The following is a 23,751-nucleotide window of genomic DNA, read 5'->3' as shown; positions in this document are numbered from 1 at the left end:
ACATGTTAACTTTTTAGACGTTAGCTTTCAGTATAACCAATCGGTCACACAGCCACTTCTGGTGAACTTTCAATAGCCCCTATTTTCATAAAAGTTATCTCTAACCTTATTTTTCTTCAAATAGGAGATGAAATCCCTTCTAATATTTCTTATATTCAGAGTAAGAAGAAAATAAAGAAATATCCTTACTTCGTATGAACATGATATTTTTGTACCATGAAGGAGCTTTAAACTTGACTTATATAGAGAGGTATCCTTAAAAGGAATATTATAAGGGCCGAATGCATAGACTATTTGGTTATTTGAAGATTCCTTTTAGTGTAATTCTTCACGCTTGGTTCATAATTCATAAAGTAAAACTCTAAATTATTCACTTCATTAAATTTCTGAATTCCGTGTGCTGCTAATGACTTCAAATGACTTGAACCCCACAAAAATATTGGCTAATCTTTTTTGAATAAAATCTATACCACTTCATCATCCGGACTAGCACTCACGATACATAAAAAGCATAAGAGCAATAAATGACCAAACCAGCATCAACAACAATTCTTGTTTTAAAACCCTAATTAGAAATATAAAGTACATGATTATGGCCCAACGTACAAAATACATTCTATTAAATGAATTGGATTTTGCAGCCATATAACTGAGCACAGATGAAGCAATAAATACTACAAAAGCTACCATCAGTATTACTATTGATAAAAATTTAGATTTACTTAGCCAAGAATTGAATGGATTGGGTAATGTGTCAGTATCAAATATATAAAGAACTATGTTCTTTAAACAAAACATAGACATTGAAAAGGTAATACAACAAATACTGTAAAAAGTGATTCTCTGCTTCTCCTTGATGTTACTTCGTTGGAGGATTCCATTTTTTGTAGGCTCCTTTCATGTGGTAGATGATAGTAGGAACATTCGAACGTTTGTATCATACATAGTTTTTTCTAAAGTTTAGACTACTCTTTTAGATTGCGATTGCCATTAGAGGTATAAAATGTTTTACATAGAACATGACGGTATCTTACCAATTCGTCCGTTCATTGAACCTCCAGAAGTTTCTTCCGATGAGAGTGTTTTATTTAGAATGTAGTTGCAATTTGATAATACTAATAAACACACCCTCGGAATTACATGATCATTCTTTTTCATTCATACTTCCGACTTTGTCTTTACACTAACCTTCCATACAAAAAATTAATTTCCGGTGGTATGAACATTTCCGGTACGAGGTAACAGTAAAAATTAGAATCACTGTGCCACACAGTAACTTAAGATCCTCCAACACCACCACTAAACACTACTAGCACCACTACAATGTCGTTCAATAATACTGAGTCATTCACCAATGACTTGGAGAGAACAGCCACCAATAAATCGCTGCATTACAAGGATTATCCCGAGTATGAAACGACATCTCAACTTATAGATAAGCAATTACACCACATTAATTCAAAACTACTACCCAGTTTACGAAGCCAAATTAGTGAATTAAATAAAAATCCAGATAGTACTACTCAGTCAGGAACCATAACCACGACTGTAGATACCATCACAAGTCAATATAAAGAAATAAATGAGAATATCAAGTCATTGAACAAGATTATTAATACTATCGAATCGAGTCATGAGGACATCGAAGTGTTGAACTATCTCAAGCAGAAGGAAAGTATTCAGATCAAGTTGGTGAGAGACAGTCTCAATAACTTCAAGAATTACCAGAAACGATTTGAAGGTTTGCACGGTAAGATCTCACCTTCTGAAGCATTGGTACAAGCGCAATCACAAGCACAAGCACAAGGTGAAAATGAGGGACAAGTACATAATCAAGACCAAGTACAAGTTCAGTTGACGTATGAACCTGTAAATGCTGAAGAGTTGGAGCAGCAGACACTTATTATTGCAGAGAGAGAACGAGAACTTCATCGTATTCATCAGGATACGCAGACTATAAATGATATATTCCAGAACTTAGCAGGCATAGTTAATGAGCAACAGTTTCAAATCGATAATATTGAAAGTAATATCTTCAGTTATAGTGAGGATGTACGTACTGCTAGTCATCATTTACAAAGGGCTGAAAGAAGTCAACGATCATCTACCGGTAGAATGTGTTGTTGTTTGGTTATATTAGGGATTGTGTTAGGATTAATAGTTGTAGTGACATTTATTTAGAATAACTCTACTTGTTAATGCTATATATCTATTACTTTATCTGTCTATTGAGTCCAAATATTAATGTATCCATCATCACCAGCAGTCACAATGACTTCTGATCCATCATCTAGCGTAGCCCAAATGACCGAATTTATCTCACTAACTCCATGAGCTGCTTGTTTAGTACTTTCAATTTTCCATACTCCATCAATTTCTTTATAAATTACAATTAAACTATCGGATCCAACTGTTACTATCTTACCAGTACGACTTGACCATGCTACTGAATAAATAGCATATTTATGAGCAGTTGGTAATATTGCTTCTTGTTCCCATACCATTTCATTAGTTTGTTTAATTGAACTAGGAATATATTCTGATCCATCTCTTTCAGTAATTTCACTAGTAGATGACCATATTCTTGCCGTTAAATCATCACTAACCGATACCAATCTAACTTTTGAATCAATTGCTTGTGGATTATGTTTATTTTCAAACCTTGAACACCATACTGTACCTTCATGACCATTCAATATACCTACACAAGACCAATCATCATCATCAAGATCTTGCTTATAAATACGAACTGTATCATCATATGATGAACTAGCCAATAAATTTTGATTAGGATGCCATGTAACATCTTTAATATCATGTTGATGATCATTAAGTACTGAAATACATTCAAATTCTTCAAGAGTTTCTGGATCAGTTTCCCAAATCCATACAGTTTTATCTCGTGAACATGATGCTAATAAATTACCAGAATAATTCCAATCTACGGCCTTAATTTCATTCTCATGACCTTCAATTATGGCCATTAAATTCCATTCATTAGATGGACTAGTTAATATTTCCGCTTGATGAGCCAAGATCTCATCTTCATCAAGATCTTGATCGGGTTCATCAATGCCCCAAACCGAGATGGTGGAATCAAACGATCCACTGGCTAATGCAGGAAGATCTAAATAATTAGCAAGTGGATTGTCTACTCCACCAACTGGTGGTTTAAATGATACAGTTCTTACTGATCGTTGATGAGTATCTTCAAGTTTGGCTATAAGTGGGAACTTATGTTTAGCAGATAATTTATAAATTTTAGATGTCTTATCACTAGATGCTGTAGCTATCAATGGTAAAGTAGCATGACTACTAACACTCCATGCTTTATCGGTGTGAGCCTTAATGGAAGTTAATAAATTTACCATGGCTGTGGCTGTGGCTATGGTACTGGAGTAGTAATAGTAATAGTAACAGTAGTAGTGGTGGTAATATTAATATTAATAGTAGTAGTAGTAGTAGTAGTAGTAATATATGAGATTAGTGAAAAAATGTCGCTGAATAATTTTTCAGACATAGCATAGCATTAATATTTCACTACAGAAATTTTACTTATAGTTACAGTAACTTTAGTACTCCACTTAGTAATTCAGTAACTTCATGTTGAGACTCACCAGTAGGCGAATTTCTGGTTACAGTTCTGTTTGCTACAGTTCTGTGAAATTTAATATTACTACTGTAAGATTTAATTCATCTACTTCAAAGAAAGATGAATTAACATCACTGAATCAAAAGGATAAAGATGTAAGTAATTACCATATTAAACAAACTACTTCCAAATCAGCTCCAGCTCCTATAGATCCGATAGAACTGGGACTTGACCAATTAGTTAAAAAAAATGTTAAACCATATATACCTAAATTACAACATCAAAGATTAAGTTATGAATATCCTGGTTTACCTAATGAAGATGAATTTACCAAAGTTCAAGGTCCTAAACTTACAACTAGATGGTCAAGATATATCCCTAAAATTCTTAGTGGTATAGTATTAGTATGGGCAGGATATTCAATTAAAGTATGGATTTATGCTCCAGAAAAGGGTGCTGATAGTAAAGAACTTCTAAATCCTCAAGAGTTTCATAAATTTATTATAACTCATAAAGAACAAATTGATAATGATCATTATTTAATTGAAGTTATACCAAAATATGATCATTGGAGATATAGTTTTCTTACAAATTATGAAGAAAAATCTGTTTGGAATGGTGATAGAATATGGTCAGTAGATATTAAACAACCAGAAATTATGGTTGTAAGATCTTATACTCCATTACCATTATACTTTTTAAAATCAGAGTATACTCGACTGGGAGAGAAAAAACCTTTACTTAAAGTAATTAATCCTGAAATTGAAGAATATGATCATGGAGGAGTTATGACCTTTTATATAAAACGATATAATGATGGAGAAGTATCTCGGTATATTACTAGTAGAAATATTGGTGATGAATTGGAACTTAGAGGTCCAAATGTAGAATATAAATTCCCCTATCATCCCTTAAAAAAATTCCATACAAGACCAATATTTCGAGATTTACCATCAAAGATTGAAGCTGAAAGTTTATTGGATGGAATTAAAAAGGTTCATCAAATTCCTGAATTCGATAATATAAATTTTTATGGTGCAGGTACAGGTATAGCACCTATTCTTCAAGTATTAATGTCGAGAAATCCTTATCGAGGATTTATAAACATTCATTATTCTGCTCAAAAACCTGGTGAACTCCAACCTCTTGCCAGATTTATGTTCTTTCTTGAAAAGATTGATCGAGTAGCTGTTCATTATCATTATGATAATGAGAAGTCGGGATTAACATCGAAGGATATTTCTGACCCAGTGCCACCAAATTATGTGAGTGCTCAACGTTTAGAAGCACAAGCACAAGCACAAGCACAGCCAGAAGCACAACCAGAAGCAGTAGATGTACTTCAATTACGGATGGATATACTTAAGGATAATGATAAGAAACATAGTTCAGCTACAGAAACAGCAACAAACCCTGTTACTGAATCTGAAATCGAGAGAGCTCCTCGATATGAAAATGCCATTCAACAAGCCTTAGTCACTAGTACACAACCAAAGAAAGATGCTAGTCTTTCTATAGTATGTGGACCTGATGGATATGTTGAGTATGTTGCTGGAGCTAAAGATCTAGTCCATAATGAACAAGGCCCCATTGGAGGACTTCTCAGTAATCATAAATGGGATACCTACAATGTATACAAATTGTAAATAGAATTAGAATTAGAATTATTATATATATATATACATAGACTATAAGTCTTCACTAATAAGTCCAATCTTTTCCCCAAAATGTACTAATATTCTTTGAGCATCTCGATGTTTAGAACATGCTATAATTACTTGTTTAAGTAAATCATGTTTCTCAAAGCTACAGATAACCGGTTGCCAAGATTTATCAATTGATTCAGTACTCTTACTTTTACTTTCACTATCATCTTCACCTTCAGGTCCAAGAAGTTCATTACATACATCCACTAATTTGGCCTTTAACCCTAATTCACAAATTCTTTGAACATACATAAGAAAGTATTTATGAAAATCTTTAAATTCTCCTAATAATTCAGAACATAATATTCGATTTTCTAAATGGGATACTGATATGGCATTTTCTAAACTTTCAAATCCTTCTTTCATTAACATATTCTTAGAAATTTTATTAAAATATTTGCCTCGACCTGTTCGAGTCTTTCTAATAACTTCTTCATTAGTTTTATGTTCAAGAAGTTCTATAATAGAAGCTTCAGTATTAAATAAATTAGTTGATTGTGGTTTAATTGTTTCATCATTACTATCCCAATAATGAGATCCAAATGACCACCATGATTCACTAACAGTTTGCCAAATTCCTAAATTTTTATTATAAAGATATCCTGAACCATTTGAAAGAGTTACTAAAGGAATTCCACTGGCAGTAACTGCACAAAGAGTTATACTATCAGATTTTGAAAGTCCATCATCAAGATATCTATTACTTAATTCAAGTAAAGGAGTTAATTGAGTTTGAAGTTCTACTTTTTTTAATTCAATATTCCAAACATATAATTCTCCTAATGCAGTAACTGCTAAAAGGTATTGACTATGAGATTCAAGAAATGAAATTGGTGATCCAAGAATTAATGGAGGAAATATTCTTTTACCTGATGTATGAGCATAAACAAGAATTTGTCCATCAGCAGTACTAATAGCCCAAAATTTATTTCCTTCACTTGCAAGTTGAATATATCGAGGAATAAAATCACACCATACTTCTTTATCCTTTTTAAAATATGTAATTCTTGATGGTCTTGTTTCATTACCAGTTCCATTCTTAACATCAAGTATAAATGTCGAACTTTCACTCTTACTAGAAATTTGAAAATTGAATCTAATTTTAGGAATAGCTAGTCTAACTTTTGAAAATGTAGTATTAGGATTTAAAATTGGATTCCCAATAAATTTAACTGGTTCAAGTTCTCGTTTAAGTTTCTTGGAGTTACCAGTGGCGTCTTCTTGTGTCTTTAATCTTTTATTATCACGATAAAATTCGTTAGATACCACATATGAGGCCTTATCAAAGTCCATTAAGGATTTGGTAGTGGTTGTATTAGTAGAGTTATTGTTATTGTTATTGTTATTGTTATTGTTGGTGGTGCTAGTGGTGGTGGAGGAGGAGGTGATGGTGTTTGAAACATTATTAGTGCCATTATTGGAAATAAGCATAGGTTGAATGCGTCTCTTACCATTCTTAGTGGTTACTTTCTGTTTATCTACTACTGGAGTAGTTTTGGCCTTTTGTTTGGTTGGTTTTATCGTCAGTCTTGTGGTCATAGCCGATCGTAATAAGTCACTAGACTCTGTAGTTAATTCAGGTTGATCTATGACTTCAGGAGTAATAAGTCCCTTAGTATGTATAGGATCAGAAGGTTCACCATTAGTTTCCTTTACTATACCATTATCACCATTAGTAGTAGGTTCAATTATAATTCCATTAGTTTGAGGTTGATCCATACTTTCTGCATCCTTTTGATCTAATAATTCAATGGCTACATTATTCAGTCGTCTATTACCTGCTGGTTGATCCAGTTCATATTTATATGTTAAAGGTTTAACATGATCTTTAGCTAATTTAATTAATTCATCTTTAATTTGAGGAGTTACTTCAGTACCTAATTCATTAGTTTCAAATAATACTATACTTAAATATCCATCATGAGATGCTATAATTAAAGTATTTCCTTGATTATTCCAAGTTAAATCAAGTATAGCACTATTAACTATATCTTGTAATACAAATATTGGAGTATCCTTAGTAGAATTCCAAACACTAAGGGTTTTATCAGCTCCTGCTGTTGCAATAATATAATATACATTATTATCTAATTGATAAATAATTGGATTAAATTTAACCACTTCACAATTTAATCCATGACCTACAAGACTTACTTTATTTTGCCAATTATTAGATCGAGAAATTAATGAAATTAATGATACTTGATTTTTACTAGCTGTCGGTACAGATACTAATTCACCTTCAGGTGACCAAGAAATTCTTTTATAATTAACATTTAATGGATTCTTATTAATAAGTCTAGCAATTTTATTAATTAATCGAAATTGATAATTATCATGATTAGAATCATACAGATATTGATAAAGATAAATAAGTGTATCATCACCTAAAGTTATAAGATAATTGTTTAATGGATCAAAGGCAAGACTTCGTTGAATTGTAAGTTTTTCTAAATGTATTAATGTTGAAAGTTCTTGATGAGTATTTTTAATGATATCAAGTATATGAACAATACCATCAGTAGTACTGAAAGCAACAAGTCTTGCATCCAATGACCAGGTTAAGTCCACTATTTTACAAGGTTGTTTATCTTGAAATGGATATATTTGTCGATGTTTTTCAGTATCTAAATCATTAATAAATATTTGTCCATCTATATCGGCAGATATAAATGTCAGTGAATTATTAGGAGACCATTGAATAATTGATACTACATTATTATGATAATTAAAAGTTATAGTAGGTTGAATATTTGTAATGGTTTGAGGATCAGGTTGTGATACAACCGCTACTAATTCAGTATAATTCCATATATGTACTCGATTATCTCTACCACCAGTTGCTAATTTAGTATCGTCTCTATTGATAGTGACCGAATGAACTTCTCCGTCATGGAGTTTTGTAGGAAACTTAAGATATTTCATAGTCTAAAGAGACTTATAGACCACGTAATAAGATACAAAAAAAAGGCTAGAGGAATTGGTAGTGACGAGCACAAACGAATGATTTGAGGAATTAACGATAAATAATATCAATCAATAGTAAACGTCCAGTAATAGTTGTTCGAGCCGTATACAAAGGTCGAGAAAAAAGTGGTGCATAGAGGAGTGAGAATCAGAAGGAATAGTGAGAGTGAGATTGTTAACTAGAGATTAGTGAGAGTGAGAGTGAGAACTAAGTAAAAGATTAGTGACAAGTGAGAAACTCAGCAAACGATTAGTTACAATACTAAAATAAACAGTATAGTTAGTGAATAATATAATACATATGGCTAACGAAGAGTACGTAACGGATGATTCAAGTTCCGATTTTACGGAATACTGGATAGATTTATTCTTAGGCATAAAGGGTAATGAATACTTTTGTGATGTGGACGATGAGTATATTAGGGATCGATTTAATTTAACCGGTTTAAATCAAGAAGTTAGTAAATTACCAACTTTAATTGATATAATTACTGATCTTATTGATATCGAACTGCAACCAGAAGAACATAGAGATGCTCTAGAACATAATGCCAGAATTTTATATGGTCTTATTCATGCTCGGTATATCCTTACTTCACGAGGGTTAAATAAAATGTTTGAAAAATTTAGAAATGGTGATTTTGGTTATTGTCCAAGAGTTCATTGTCAGTTACATCCTCTTTTACCTATTGGACTTAATGATCAACCTAGATTAGCTTCAGTAAAATTATATTGTGCAAAATGTGAAGATTTATTTAATCCAAAGAGTGGGAGACATTCTGTCATTGATGGTGCTTATTTCGGTACATCTTTCCCAGCTATGTTCTTTCAAAATTTCCCACAAGTCATTCCAGTACATCCTAAGGAAACTTATGTTCCTAAAGTGTTTGGATTTAAACTTCATGAATATTCAAAGTTGAGTAGATGGAGACAATTTCAAAGAATTAGTTTAGAGAAGAGATTGGTGAGTCATGGCATAGAAGTAGTAAATGTACCGGGAGGATTCCTAGTGGATGGACCCCGAGAAGAAGATTCACAGCAGTAGCGTAGTTAATATACAAGCAGTATTAGTGTAATTAATATATATATATAGTAATAATATTATTCCACTAGTGTTTGTAACCAGTAATCAGTAGCCAGTAGTATCATGAGTATCATCGCACCATAAAAAATTACTGAACCACTATCCATTTCCATTACCCTCAACCACCAATAAACCACCATCAGTTGGTAACACCATGTTGAGGACACAGTACGTAAGATCTCTTAGAAGTGTGCGAGCTTATTCATCTACTAAGACTGGCTCAGTTCTTTCTACTAAGTCTGTTCAGACCATACAAGGAATTGAAAAATTCCCCACCAACTCCACTATCTTCTCGTTGATTCAACCTACAGGAAAAATACATTTAGGGAACTACTTAGGAGCCATTAGATCATGGAAGGACTTATCAGAAATCGAATCTGAAGGTACTCGGTATTTGTTTGGTACAGCTGATCTTCATGCCATCACCGTACCTAAACAAGCTCAACAATTAAAACAATATCGAGTGGAGGCTATAGCAAGTTTAATAGCCAGTGGACTTGATGTTACTAAATGTACATTATTTCATCAGTCGTCAGTTCCAGAACATACTGAATTGAATTGGTACTTAACCACAATCACCAGTATGGGTATGTTGAATCGTATGACTCAATGGAAACTGAAAGCTAATCAAGAAGAATCCAGTAGTATCTTTGAAGAAAAAGTACTTGAAAAGACAAAAGCTGGTTTACTATGCTATCCAGTTCTTCAAGCTGCTGACATCTTAATCTACCGTTCAACTCATGTCCCAGTTGGGGATGATCAATCACAGCATCTTGAATTAACTCGGAATATTGCTTCAAGTTTCAACCACGTTTTTGGTAAAGATTACTTCCCAATCCCTAAGACATTACTCACCCCTGCTAAGAAGATCCTTTCACTTAGGAATCCAAGTAAGAAAATGTCGAAATCAGATCCAGATCAGAATTCTTGTGTATATGTAACTGAATCTCCTGATGAGATTGCAAAGAAAATACGGAAAGCAACTACAGATTCAATTCAAGGTAAATTATATTATGATCCAGAACAGAGACCAGGAGTTAGTAATCTTATTAATATTATATCGGGATTAACTAGGAAATCAATTGATGATACAGTCACAGATTTACAATGGGTTAAAGATCATAAACAGCTTAAAGATCAAGTTACTGAACTTTTAGTAGAAGAATTCAATCCAAAGAGACATTTATATGAGCAATTACTTAATGATAAGCCATATCTTGATAAGATTTGTAGAGAAGGGACAGATAAAGCTAGAGAGATTGCTAGTGTGAATATTGGACAAATAAGAGCTCTTATAGGGTTAGATTAGTTAGAGTTACCTGTACATAGAGAATAGAACTTGTAAATATTAGAATTAGGAGTGTAGTCAAGACATTTTTACAACTATATATATATTATATATATATATATTATCATAAGCTATTTCACATACATTAAACTGTTAAATATATTTTTCAACTATAATTACATGTCATATGTATCTATCTTTGTCATATGCATGGTATATAGCGTGTCTTTATGTAAGAGTGTGTAATGTCGTATAACTCATAAATTACCGGTTATTCATCTAACAAATTACATCTTAGGTTTCTTACAGCTTACATTTCTTACAGCTTACATCTTTGCATTTTTACATCTAATCCTTCTACTCACACTAGTTATCCATACTAAAATATCATTTCTTATATATCCCAAATATAGACATACTATAAATCCCTGATGTTTCATGCCATATCATAGAACATTTACATATTCGTCTCTTCGGTTACACTAACTATTACATATGTATCCCCTGTCGTCTCAGTTGCAAATTAAAATTAATACTAACCAGCATATTGTTGCAAGCCGCACTCTTCCTCATCCGTCCATCTCCAATGTTATCGCGTCGCGTTGTTTTCATAACGCCAAAAATCCACTAGCTGCGAATACACCACAAAAAAAGCAAAACATGCAAATTTCACAACTATTAGTCTGCCTGCTCTGGTTTCCTGCCCAGGGTGTAGCGCAGTATTCGGTGCGATCAGGTAGGGCGTGAAATTGAGCTGGGCGCACTGGTTAGTACTGTACGTAGTAGTAGTAACCATTTGTTTATACTTTACTAAACTCTCAACTGTTAACTATATTCTTGTTATTAATTTCTTTCCTTCCTTCCTTCTTCTATCTTCACTGTCAATCCTGTCTTCACTGTCATTCAACTACCGTAACCTCAAGTGACAACTAGTCATCCATATTAGTCACTTTCCTTTTGTTTGTTTTTTCCTTGCATTTGTTAATCGTTACCATTCCGTTATCGTTACCGTTACTATTACCGTTACCCATTACCCGTCACTTTTTCATTTACTTACTATAATCAATAATCACAACAACCAGCACAATGAATACAGAAGATCAGAACTATAAACGAATGCAGATTAAAGTGTTATACTCGTTCAATAACAATACCACAGTATTCTTATCCCGATCCAAAAATCAGTATTCAGTTAAAACTGTTCAAATACCGATGGTATCATCTGGATCTGAACAACAAGATCCTGAATTAATAACATTAGGAGCTTTTGATTTGAAAAGCTGTATTCAACAAATCACTAAGAGTTCTCCTGAGAATTTTAAATTACAATCTGAAGATTATGCTGTTTATTATAAGGATGTAACAGAACAACCTGATGAACCATTTGTAGCGAATGGAATTATGTCAGGATTCTTAAATAATTCAAAATCAGATTTAATCCCGGGCAGAGTATGTCAGAATTTATCAGCTAGTTTCTTATTTGGTGATAAAGCAAATGTATCACCACTTACCCTTGAAATTAGATTAAAATTACATACTATAGAATTACAACCTCAACAAACTATACAAAAATCATCTCAACAACAACTGCAACAAATAGATCATCAATCATTACAACCAAATTCACAATCACAATCACATTCCCATTCAAATTCAAATTCCATGAAAAAGAGACCCTATGAGCAAAGTTCAATGCAATATCCTCAAAAGAGACCAACTCCAATAGTTCAATCATCTATGAATTCTGCTATAAAGGCTACTAGAACTAAATCATTACCTATATTTAATAATGTTCCAAATCAAACCATGTTCAATATCATGAATGCAGATAAAATGAATAATGCATCAAGGTACGATACTAAAAGTGTACAAGATCGTTTTAAACTGGCACCTTTCTTACTGGAAAAGATAATTGATAAGCCAGTACGGAAACATAGAAAGCATATAATAGATCATCAACAATATCAATATCAATCTCAATCTCAATCTCAATCTCAACCTCAACGAGCTATGCGTACTAGATCAATGGTTAATCAAACACCCTTAACTATTTCTTCTCCAATTACTGAAGAACCAATGTCTGATGCAACTGATGATACAGAGTATCGTGAACCTAATGAACTTCGTGAAGAAGATGAAGATGTTGATGATGATGGAGATTTCGATGAACTTTCACCTTATACTCCTCAACAACCACCTTATAAACCACCTCATGAAGTTAATTCTAAATCTAATCTGGATGATCAATCTAGAGAACCATTTCAATCATTACCAGATTTAGAAGATTTAGATAGTAAAAGAACTCATACAATTCCTCATAGTAAATTACCAAAAAATCATGGATTGATTTGTGTTAATAGTAATTGTGCAACTACATCTTCAATAGCTTGGAGATATTTTGAAACAGAATTCAGACCTAATTATTTTGCTATTCATAGAGCTAAAGAATTTGATAAAAAGAATTATGAAGGTATGTTTGGTCCCTTATGTAATGCGTGTTATTTATTCTTAAGAAATAAAGGATTTATGAGACCAGAAAATGTGGTTAAAAAGTATTTACAACAACAAAGATATAAGAGAGAATTAAAGAATAGAGAAGAAATTAATGAATTAATTAGTAATAGTGGAATAGAAACTAATAATTCTACAACAATAAATAAAGAAAGATCAAATAGTCTTAGTGCTATAGCTATGAGGAAATCTTCTCAATTTGCATCATCTCCAATAGTTCAACATTCTAATAAATTTGTTACTCCATCACATACACCATCAGCAATTAATCAAGTAATTCAAAATAATGAACAAATTTCTCGAGGAAATAATCGATCTAATTCTCAAAATGAGTCATCAAATTTATCGGGATCTTCTAATTCCCGTAGTATTCAAAATTATGGTGATTTAAATGATTTAATGAATCAAATAAATGCCTTTGGAGGTCCATTGACTGATATTGATCCTTTACCTCAAGATCAAGGTTATACTCCTCCAATGATGGCAACTAAATCAAATACTCGTGTAATTAATGTATATGATGATGGTGAAGATAAAGAAAATTGTCCACCTTCTCATGATCAACAAACCAAAGATGCTATTAATTCTTTTGATTCTATGATAGTTAAATCTTTTACTCAAGTATCACCTCAAAAGGGAGGTCAAAGTGAATGGATGAATAGTTTCTTTGCTGAACCTACTCCAAAGGATCAAGTAACTCCTGCTGATTCTAAAACTCCAACTGATGGATTAAAATCTGATCCTAAATCATCTTTACCAAATATGAAAACTTTTACTCATAAGAAATCTTCACCTCCACTTAATAATAAAAAGGCTATGGTTGTAAATATGCCTTCATCACCATTATTAACCAATCATAATTCGGATGAATTAGATCTCTTATTATCCGATGCTGTAGGGAAATCAGTTCAATATGATGAACTTGATGATGAAATTCAACAATTAGTTTCTAAGAATAGTAAACTATTTGAAGATAGATCTTCACCAAAGGAAGCTTCAAGAGTAAATACTACTAATCTGATTATGTCATGGTCCAATAATGATGATACTAATCAATCAAGACCTAATAGAGATATCAATCTTGATACAGGTTCAACTCCAAATACTGATTTCTTTTCTAATGATGATATTCATGATAAATATAAAAATGAAGCTGAATTTAATAAATTGATGAATAATGATCAATCAAACGTCTAACTCGTGTTCAATTGCATACTTTGTATTATAGATAGATAGATACCTGAATTAATTAATAATTGTAATGTTTATGTTTATGTTTATTGTAAAATTGCAGCCAAAAATGTATAATGTCGCAGTCCAATAGTTTTTAAAGTTTTACGACTTTTAGCCTCTCAGAAAAATTTGGCAACTGTTTTACAAAAAATTATTGCTAATTCATAACATGAGAGGGACTCTTTCATTATTATAAGTTAGATGTATAATGTAAATGGTTACTAGTTATAATACGCTTATGACTATATAGCCAGCTAGTAAATTTAGTTTTACTTGTGATTGTTGTTGTATCATTCAATCATATAATAACTTACACATACTGAAAAATAGTCTACTATAAGAGGTGAAAAATTTATTGAACATTAGTTATAGAGTATTTAAATAATCAAATTCAAACTAATCGGTTACCAAAAGTTATCGATGACATAATTCAATTGAAGCATTTCTAATTGCTTGGCCTTTTCAAAATTAATATTAGTTCCTTTGAATTTGGATATGCTAGAAAGGCCAAAATCAATGAAGTAAATACGTCCGTTAGCATAAATTAAATTTGACAACTTAATATCACCATGCAATATGCCTTTACTGTGGATATATTTAAGGGCTTTGGAGGCTAGTTGCCATGCCTCCAGTTTACTAATTGTTGATTTCGCATCTGGTAGGTATTGTTCTAATATGTAATATCCAATGAAAGGCGACTTCCATTTGATAAATCCATAGGACATAATATATGGTACGTAATTGACATGACCATTAACACCTTCACTACCAGCACTGTTGGGGATTTTGAATGTGATACCATCAAGAGAATTTTCTCTTAATATTTTGTAACACTCAATCTCTTTGCAGTACATACTTAAAGAGAATATGACACCTTTATAGAATTCCTTTTTACTGGAACCACTTTTATGACCATACACTGGATTATAAACCTTCAATACAAAACACTTGTTTTTATTAACTCCTGGGCCGATATATCGCACTAAAGCAACCTGTGAATTGTAAATACCCTTTTCTGAGAGAGTGCATCCTTGTAATTTAGAATTTATCTCGAACTGATGTTCAAGAATAGGATTTTCTGAAATTTCTAAATTATGAAGGAAAACATAATAATCCATTGGAACCTCTAAATCATTATTCGTATAAACTTTTCTTATTTTGTCGAGTTTTAAGGTACTAAAAGTTAATTTATAGAAACCTTCCACAATCTTATATCTATTTGCATCTTGCAATTGAATCTCGGTATCAGATTTTGAAGTCCAAGTTTTTAATTTTTCCATATTCAGTTTGCTATTCTTATTAACATTCTTTATTTGGCTATTTATCACAATAGCCACAATGGAAATTAAACTAGTAGTTGAACCGTGGTCAAAAATGGATATTTGTAATTCTAGTGGATAGCTAAAACCATCATCTATTTTTGAAATATCTATACGTTCTTGAAAATTTTTATCGGTTATTTTTATGACAATAATTGACTGGGTATCAATTATTAATGCCAAATTCGTATTGGAAAATATCATCTGGTAACCTACCTGCAATAATAATTCATTAAGTTTTTGATTATATTCTCTCTCAGAAAAAGCATCCCTTAGTCCGCTAATTTTAAACTCTACCGGCACTAAAAATTTTTCATTTTCCTTTTCAAAGCTTATAGTAATATCCGGTTTTGACAAACTAGTATTGGAAGATTCTCTAATTACTGAGAAATTGTCAAATTTAGTATTGAAATATTTCAGTATAGGGTTAAAGAAAAATAACTCATAAATCATCTTAACTTCATATTCATTATCAACAGTGGGATTGGAATAATGATCCATACGTTCACATTTTTGTACATCATCTATTCTTAATTTGAAATCTTTAACCTGTTCCTCTAAAATTTGGTTTTGAATATCTAACTTTGGTTGAAATAAACGAAATTTCTGTAAAAGACTTGGGTTTCTACCAGAATAGTAGTTACTAGTAATGCCAGAACGCTTCCTTTTACTTGAAGGTAAAGGGAAAGAGATTGAAAAAGATGCAGCTAAGTTGAATATTGAAAATAATCTTCCACTATAGTTTATATAGTCAGTATTTTCATACTTCTCTAATAAATATATCATGATCTCATGTCGAATCAATCCATTGATTTCTAGATAATCTTCTAAATAATATTTTGAGGAAAGGTACAGCTTGTCAAACTGGACTAAAACAGGTCTCAGTTTGACGATTAAGTGAAAACGACTTAAAATAAAAGATAATTTTAACCTATTTAACCACAAAATTCCTTCTTCTGAAACGGTTGAATCAAGCCTTTGTTTCCACTCTGCTTCACAATCATCATATTCAACAAAGAGATTGTAATCCTTATCCTCCTTTAATTTAGCAATTATGAAATCAATAGATGAATGGATTAGCGAATTATCTATATATTGTATCATGGCTGATGAATTGGCACTTAGAGGAATACAACTACAAAAGATTAGAGGAATACAACCACAAATAAAAGAATACAACTACAAAAAGTTCGCAGCTAAATTATGCGCAAGTTCGCAGCTAAATTATGCGCAAGTTCGCAGCTAAATTATGCAAGTCCGCAAAATCAGAAGTATTGTATAAGAGTAACAAACTTCTTTCCGTACTTTATAAAAGAGTAATTATATAATATAGTTTAGCCCGTATATGTATAGCCAGAATGATTGGGGGGAAGTTTCACTTCATAGTAAGATGAGCTAACTGATTAAGAATTGCAGCCATATAGGTTTGAAACAGGTCGTTCGCTGGCCAAATATTGCAATAAACGGTCACGTTATTTGTAGGCATACGAGTAACTACTTGATTTTATTTAAGTGTATTAAGTTGTTTACGACACCCCTCTCTATGTATAATAAGAAGAGGAATGGATTATCGTAGTGGTAAAAGACTAATATACATAAATTTATTATTTAACTATTAAGCATTTAACTAGTTACAAATATCTTATAATTACCATAGCAGCTCTTAACTGTGACAGTGCGACGCGTCAAAGAATTCTATTGTAAACAACCCTTCTAAACTTGACATTGTACGACAATAATGTCAGAGATCCATTAGAGAGGTATTCATATACCAATGGCGTAGTCGTAATGGCAGAGTATTGTAGTTAATGTAGTAATCTATTTATGACTAGCTTAATGATTCACATGGAATAGACTTATCTGTATAAAAAGTTATGAGGATTGATTGATTGATTGATTGATCGATCGATTACTAAAAGAATAAACACGTTATATTGGACTTCAGATACTGGTCCCCACTGAATTAATACAAGCTACAGTATATTTGCGAATTGATATATGATGATAAATATATTAAGTTTGTTAGACTAAGGCTCGAAAGCAATTCTATAGTTAGTAGTAATGTCCTATATTTAGTTAGTAAGTTAATAAATAAGTCACTGGGGCCGGAATACCATTAGCTTTTATGATAGTCTGACACCGAACAAAGTGAAACAATAAGCCTTTTTCAAAGTTGGTCCATCGTACTTCATAATTGATTGCTCAGCAACAGAACTTTAGCGATTAAGAAGTCTTCGCTAAACAAAGAATAAAGTGGTGTAAATACATAAATTACCACGAATAAAAAAAAGTAAATAATCTAAACTGTATAAACTTTTTTTCCGTGGCAATATCGTGTATATTGAGAATACATATATTGCATTCACACTATATAAAATTATATATAGAGTGAATAAATAATTGCAAAATTTTTGAGAGAAACTAGTAACTAGTGAAAACTCTCATCGAGATACTCTTATTGGACATATTTTGTAGTTATTAAAATAGATAGATTTATAAGGATGAAGAAAAATATGATAACCAATTTTTGATAAGTGGGAGAGTTAATGGATCGAGCACATTACCCTTCTTATGCGCTAGTCATCGTCGACTGTACAATTGGTAGATGATGTGTAGGTATCGATTTAGCAATAGAAGCTGTGTAGTATTAAGGTTGTAGTTGGCGATGATAGTAATCCATTCTTGAGGGAGGGAAATATGTAGCTTCTGCCATACTACTTTGCTAATGGAGCAATGAAGGTAGAGATGGTCATGATAGTCTGTAGAATCAACCAGTGTGAGACAAAGGTGACACACACCATCAGTTGGTGGTGGTGGATAGTGTCGGCGATGTACTCTAGACCAAGTATCAGGAGTGTATCAGGAGTGTATTTGTGGTTCCCAGAGGGATAAAACGGAGGGATAAAACGAAGGGAAAATCTTACAATGAGAGGAAACTCTTCATTTTTTCCTTGGATTATTAGATCAGGATATCAAATGACTCTATATAACAGTATACAAGATGACAACTAAGGACATCTACCTCCCCCTGGGCAAAAACATATGAAATTATGCAAAATTTGGTAGCGCCATTCCTGCATATAATGTATTAAGTCACGTTTTGGATTATCTGGCACTCTGGGAAAACAAGAAAGAGCCTGGCTAGCTCAATCGGTAGAGCGTTTGACTCTTATGTTAGACATCAAAAGGTTGCGGGTTCGACCCCCGCGTCGGGCTTTAACAAGCTTCGAACACGAAGAGCTTCTTTCTTTTTTTGCATCCATTGTAATCCTTCTTTATAATTAATTAACAATTTTACATTAGTATGAAGATTAAAAGTTATTCGTAATTTTTCGTTTCCATTATAATTATATACTACACATGTTTAACACCAGAATCTATAGCATCTTATTATGAATGATTTTTCAGCTATCTTGGCTCTTTCTTCAGCCATTTCTTGTTGCAACAAATCAAGATCTACATTAGCTCTACCAGCATCAACATCAATATCTTTAGCTCTGATAAATAAAGTCCAATCTCCCTTCCAAAGTTTATAGAATAACCAGGAAGCTAAAAGAACTGGAAAACCCAAATAAGACAAAAAGAAATCATTTGCATTTGGAGGAGTATCAATTGGAAAAAGAGCTATCCAGAATTGAGCAATCAAAACCAAGACATTTAAAATAGCTCCATAGTATGATCCCCATACTCCACTTTGGGCAACATAAGGTAATTCATTTAATGATCTTCCTTGTACTTTCATTGCTCTTCTAAATCTTATATGACTACAATTGATTGCTAACCATGTAAAGACAGAACTAAGACCGGATAAAGCTAATAACCAATTGAAAGCATTTACTTGTTGATTACTTGAAGCAATTAAAGCAAAAAGACCAAAGATATTAGTAATTGCAATGGCTGCAAGTGGTCTTCCAGCCCTATCAACATACCCTGTCCATTTAGGAGCCATTCCTTGTTCAGATAATGAATTTAAAGATCTTGAAGTAGCATAAACTGATGCATTACCGACAGATAAAACTGCCACCAAGATGACAGCATTCATAACACTAGGTAATCCTTTAATACCACCATTAACAATAGCAATAACAAATGGAGAAGCAGTAGCATCAACAGATGAAGCTCCAATAAGTCTATCATCATTGTAAGCAACTAAAGTACAAACTAAAGTTAATGAAATAATATAAAATAATGCAATTCTCCAAAATACTTGTTTAATTGCCTTTGGAAGAGTCTTTCTTGGATTTGCTGTTTCAGCAGCAGTTAATCCAATCATTTCAGTTCCTCCGTAACTGAATGCAGCTGTTACAAAAGTTGTCGCCACACCTTTAAACCCATAGGCAAATGGACCTGGATTTCTCCAAATTTTACCTCCAACAAAGTGATGATTTGGTCCACCACCACAGATTAAAACAATACCAAGGATAATAAATCCAAGAATAGCAACGACTTTAATTAAAGAAAATATAAATTCAGATTCTCCATAACCCTTAACCCCTAATAAGGTAATAAAAACAATAGCAAGCCAGAATATTATCACAAATACATCAGAATTAATATCCTTATTCCAATATTTAATCGTTATTGAACATGCAACTAATTCTAACGGTAATAAAACAAAAAATTGCATGAAATAATTCCATCCTATAGCAAATCCAATAGCTGGTTCAAGAAAACGACTAGCATAAACATTAAAACCTCCACTAATAGGGAATGTGACAGCAAGTTCTCCTAAACCTTGCATTGTAGCATAAACACAACTGGCCATAACAATCCAACCGATCATTACACCTGCTGGACCACCAGTTTTTAAAGCTCCTCCACTTCCTACTAAAAGACCACTACCTATAGAACTTCCTATACTTATCATTTGTAAATGTCTAGTCTTTAATTTTCTCTTTAAATTTGAATTAGCCGAATTATAATTTATTCTTTCTATATCGGTTAATTCTCGATTATCATCAATATTCATACTGGTTAAAGTTTCTTCTGGTATAGCTGGTTTAAAAGAATCAACAAAGTTATTCCATATACCTCCGGAAGTAGATGTTCTACTTTCATTAGAGTTACAAGTAGTTACACCACTCTTAATATTACTAATCAGTGACAGTGACATATCTGCGATTGATTTTTCAGTTTTAACTTCACTAGAAGAATTCATTACGTATAGAATCAAATGAGAGGTATAAGAAAGTTATTAAATAATCTACAATTTAGGATTTGGCTCATTTTTATAAGGTTTATCCTTTAGTTGATGAGGTTAAAAATGCTTGCAAAAAAAGAACAACCTAATGCGAAAATCAGTCAGTATTTATAATTTAAAAGGCAAACTATCAAAATGAGTCACATTAAACTTCAGAAAATGCTAGTTCTGCAAAATAGAATCTTCCCAGATAGATTCTGGAAAGGGTCGCAGATGAGACAATGGATGCAAATGGAAACTGCGAGCGCGCGCGGCACCGCATCGAAAAAGCCGTTAAAAAATTTTAACCATACACACCGGGAGAAATAGCCGAAAGACTTGTTAGAATAAAGTGTAATTTCATAATAATCGCCTTCTTTTGATACAAGTTCCATTAAGGTTTAGTTTTTGGTTTAGTGATCTTTTGGATTCCGATTCAGAGACGGGACTAGGAGTAGAAATTAAATGGTCGTAAGTTGTTACGAGTTGTTTATAGTGATTTTCTATACCCATAACCCGAGGAAGTAATAATTGTAGATACTGTTTAATTTGACTAACTTCTTGTGAAGTCTTCTCAACTACTGATTGTTGTGTCAGAATCTCAGATTCTAACTTAATTTGTGGAAATATATTGGACCAATTTTCTATAGCTTTTGTTAATTCTTGTATTTCCTTAGAATGAGTACGATTGATCAGTAATTGACTAGCCTGACTCGTAACTATAGCTTGTAATTCTTCCTTCACTTCTTCCAATGTTTCATCATTTGTCGTGTTTCTATGTTTTAATTGATTGACAACTTCTTGTAATTTTGTTGTCAGTAGTGATGATTCTATGTCATCAATTCTCTTCAGTAGATTCAGATAAACTTCATTCAATGATTTCTTGATCAGAGCTAATGTCCCGACAATTTCATCATTGATAGTATCCTTCAATGTAATAGATTCTAACTCTAATCTTGAGGCCCACCCCATTAACTCTTTTGAAGTAGAATTATGTTTCAGATGATGATTATTTTGGCTGCATCCACTCCTTTCAGGAGCCTTAAACGTATTGCAGGAGAAAAGACTCTCTGAATCACTGGAGTAACTCGTATCTTGTGTATATATTGGCTGTTTCATGAGTGATTGAGGATCTTCTTGATGATATTCATTAAGTTGTTTACGGCCAAATATTTGCAGCACCCCAATTCTCACTAAACTAAAAAAAAAAAAAAAATAAACAAGATGCTTGAAAACTTTCACTATGACCATTGGCAAATCAACATAGTATTAATAGCCATGTCTGATTTAAAAGATTTCTTAGAGAGTATGTATAATGATTGAGGATTAATTTCATTCTAGAATTGAGTTACTAACTAAATATTTAGAGAGAGTTCGTGTTATATCAACTGATGCCCGATTATTTGAAGGTATACTACAGGGTTATGATAAATCCACTAATATAGTGTTAAGTGATTGTATAGAACGAATAATATATTCAGAGGCTAATGAGCCAAATCAAGAGATAGAAATGGGATTATATTTGATGAGAGGGGGTAATATTGTATGTGTAGGAGAAGTGGATGAAGAACAAGATGATGAATTAGATTGGATAAACATTAAAGGTGATACACTCAAGGGGACGAAAAATCCATTGTAATAGGATATAATGTTATCGTAGACTTTTAAGATTTAACAATCAATATCAAAATCAAAATCAAACCATTGCATTTTCAATTCATTTAATAGTATTATAGTATTATAATATTAGTACTACATACTACTGTATAATAATTCTTTACCAAAATATTAATTAATCATTTCATATTATCAAATATCATTAGCATTTATAGATTACTCAGCATATACCGAATAAATATTATTTATTATTCTATTAATTCTAACTAACAACTAATCCTTTATTGGATTTATTCCAGCAATTTTCATTTTGATAGCTAATTCTAATAAATAATCAATAGCTTCATTATAAACTTTAGCTTTCCAAATAGTTTCACCCCATACATAAATCCCATGTCTTCTAACTAATACAGCTGAAGTTCCAGGATAATCTTTAATGGCCTTTTCAAGAGATTCTACTAAATCTTCTTCATGAGGTACATTATCAATAATTGGAATTATTAAAGTTTCAAAATTTTCTAAACTTCCAATTTTTTCAACTTTACCTGATTTTGAATTATATTCTAATCTTGGTAATGCTTTAATTTGTTCTATATGATTAATTTTAAAAACTGATTGATCTTCATATAATAAAGTTATCATAACTGCATTTTGAGAATGAGTATGAATACATGCTCCTGCATCTCTTAATGTATAACAACTAATAAATAATGGAGTACATGCTGATTGTTTATATTTATAAGATTTAGTTAATTCCTTTGGAATATCATTAGGAGTTCTTAATATTTTTTCATCAGGTAATTCAACAACAAACATTTCCCATGGTTGAATTCTTTCCTTTTGAACTCCTGATGGAGCAATATAAACAATATTTGGATTTGGACCTTCAACATCACGAATTGAAATTCCTCCTCCAGTTCCTGTAACCCAATTATTATCATAAAATAATCTACATAATTCACAAATTAAATTTGCAGGATGATTAGGATCTTTAAATTGTTCATGTAATTCACGTGGGAGACCATTAGGTATGGTGTCATGCAGACAATTACAAGTAGGTGACATAATTGTAGTTGGTATGAGTAGTGGACTATATAGTGAATTACTAATAAACCATAAGTTAATTAGAATAGAATATAGTATATAGAATAACAGATAAATAAATAAATAATTAATTAATTATTGATTATGATAGTTAATTAATTTTTCACTATAGATCGTGCACGTGCCGCAGGTCACACTCTCCGCACAACCA

At 32.1% G+C, this 23,751-nt stretch overlaps 12 protein-coding genes and 1 non-coding gene across 13 annotated transcripts; 7 read left to right on the top strand and 6 right to left on the bottom strand. All coding sequences in view use genetic code 12, as the record gives it.

Annotated features, from left to right (window-relative positions):
- Positions 1-1,284: 1,284 nt before the first annotated feature.
- PEP12 (SNAP receptor) lies at positions 1,285-2,181 on the top strand (the record flags this gene model as incomplete). The annotated part of the gene is made up of 1 exon (XM_064882861.1): positions 1,285-2,181. The coding sequence occupies exon 1, from the start codon at positions 1,324-1,326 to the stop codon at positions 2,179-2,181; it is 858 nt and encodes a 285-aa protein (XP_064738558.1). The 5' UTR covers positions 1,285-1,323.
- On the bottom strand, positions 2,166-3,443 carry RJT21DRAFT_120351 (iron-sulfur cluster assembly protein). The gene has a single exon (XM_064881699.1). The coding sequence runs from the start codon at positions 3,369-3,371 to the stop codon at positions 2,226-2,228; it is 1,146 nt and encodes a 381-aa protein (XP_064738557.1). The 5' UTR covers positions 3,372-3,443; the 3' UTR covers positions 2,166-2,225.
- A 106-nt stretch (positions 3,444-3,549) lies between these two features.
- RJT21DRAFT_120350 (oxidoreductase) lies at positions 3,550-5,298 on the top strand. Its single transcript, XM_064881698.1, has one exon. The coding sequence runs from the start codon at positions 3,604-3,606 to the stop codon at positions 5,236-5,238; it is 1,635 nt and encodes a 544-aa protein (XP_064738556.1). The 5' UTR covers positions 3,550-3,603; the 3' UTR covers positions 5,239-5,298.
- Positions 5,281-8,352, bottom strand: RJT21DRAFT_105802 (uncharacterized protein; the record flags this gene model as incomplete). Its single annotated transcript, XM_064879812.1, has 1 exon — positions 5,281-8,352. Exon 1 carries the CDS (start codon positions 8,221-8,223, stop codon positions 5,281-5,283), a length of 2,943 nt encoding a protein of 980 aa, XP_064738555.1. The 5' UTR covers positions 8,224-8,352.
- On the top strand, positions 8,353-9,387 carry CKB2 (casein kinase 2 regulatory subunit). Its single transcript, XM_064881697.1, has one exon. It carries the CDS (start codon positions 8,567-8,569, stop codon positions 9,308-9,310), a length of 744 nt encoding a protein of 247 aa, XP_064738554.1. The 5' UTR covers positions 8,353-8,566; the 3' UTR covers positions 9,311-9,387.
- Positions 9,382-10,779, top strand: MSW1 (tryptophan--tRNA ligase). The gene has a single exon (XM_064879811.1). The coding sequence runs from the start codon at positions 9,504-9,506 to the stop codon at positions 10,656-10,658; it is 1,155 nt and encodes a 384-aa protein (XP_064738553.1). The 5' UTR covers positions 9,382-9,503; the 3' UTR covers positions 10,659-10,779.
- Positions 10,780-11,492: 713 nt separating this feature from the next.
- RJT21DRAFT_120346 (uncharacterized protein) lies at positions 11,493-14,391 on the top strand. Its single transcript, XM_064881696.1, has one exon. The coding sequence runs from the start codon at positions 11,724-11,726 to the stop codon at positions 14,343-14,345; it is 2,622 nt and encodes an 873-aa protein (XP_064738552.1). The 5' UTR covers positions 11,493-11,723; the 3' UTR covers positions 14,346-14,391.
- Positions 14,392-14,785: 394 nt separating this feature from the next.
- RJT21DRAFT_126468 (uncharacterized protein) lies at positions 14,786-16,804 on the bottom strand (the record flags this gene model as incomplete). Its single annotated transcript, XM_064882860.1, has 1 exon — positions 14,786-16,804. One exon carries the CDS (start codon positions 16,802-16,804, stop codon positions 14,786-14,788), a length of 2,019 nt encoding a protein of 672 aa, XP_064738551.1.
- A 2,031-nt stretch (positions 16,805-18,835) lies between these two features.
- RJT21DRAFT_t89 lies at positions 18,836-18,916 on the top strand. Its single transcript has one exon. It is a non-coding gene; the product is annotated as a tRNA-Lys (tRNA).
- Positions 18,917-18,961: 45 nt separating this feature from the next.
- GAP1 (Gap1p) lies at positions 18,962-20,985 on the bottom strand. The gene has a single exon (XM_064881695.1). The coding sequence runs from the start codon at positions 20,856-20,858 to the stop codon at positions 19,065-19,067; it is 1,794 nt and encodes a 597-aa protein (XP_064738550.1). The 5' UTR covers positions 20,859-20,985; the 3' UTR covers positions 18,962-19,064.
- Positions 20,986-21,061: 76 nt separating this feature from the next.
- On the bottom strand, positions 21,062-22,017 carry RJT21DRAFT_132891 (uncharacterized protein). Its single transcript, XM_064883161.1, has one exon. It carries the CDS (start codon positions 21,996-21,998, stop codon positions 21,240-21,242), a length of 759 nt encoding a protein of 252 aa, XP_064738549.1. The 5' UTR covers positions 21,999-22,017; the 3' UTR covers positions 21,062-21,239.
- A 140-nt stretch (positions 22,018-22,157) lies between these two features.
- RJT21DRAFT_1239 (U4/U6-U5 snRNP complex subunit) lies at positions 22,158-22,518 on the top strand (the record flags this gene model as incomplete). The annotated part of the gene is made up of 2 exons (XM_064882763.1): positions 22,158-22,185; positions 22,247-22,518. 2 exons carry the CDS (start codon positions 22,158-22,160, stop codon positions 22,516-22,518), a joined length of 300 nt encoding a protein of 99 aa, XP_064738548.1.
- Positions 22,519-22,769: 251 nt separating this feature from the next.
- On the bottom strand, positions 22,770-23,561 carry RJT21DRAFT_84914 (methylthioribulose 1-phosphate dehydratase; the record flags this gene model as incomplete). The annotated part of the gene is made up of 1 exon (XM_064885421.1): positions 22,770-23,561. The coding sequence occupies one exon, from the start codon at positions 23,559-23,561 to the stop codon at positions 22,770-22,772; it is 792 nt and encodes a 263-aa protein (XP_064738547.1).
- Positions 23,562-23,751: the final 190 nt, after the last annotated feature.

Source organism: Scheffersomyces amazonensis (assembly GCF_036850825.1).
Source record: "Scheffersomyces amazonensis strain UFMG-HMD-26.3 chromosome Unknown RJT21scaffold_3, whole genome shotgun sequence".
NCBI classification, from domain to species: Eukaryota; Fungi; Ascomycota; class Pichiomycetes; order Serinales; family Debaryomycetaceae; genus Scheffersomyces; species Scheffersomyces amazonensis.
Note: the sequence above shows the minus strand (reverse complement) of the source record. Positions and strands in the feature narration are given on the sequence as shown.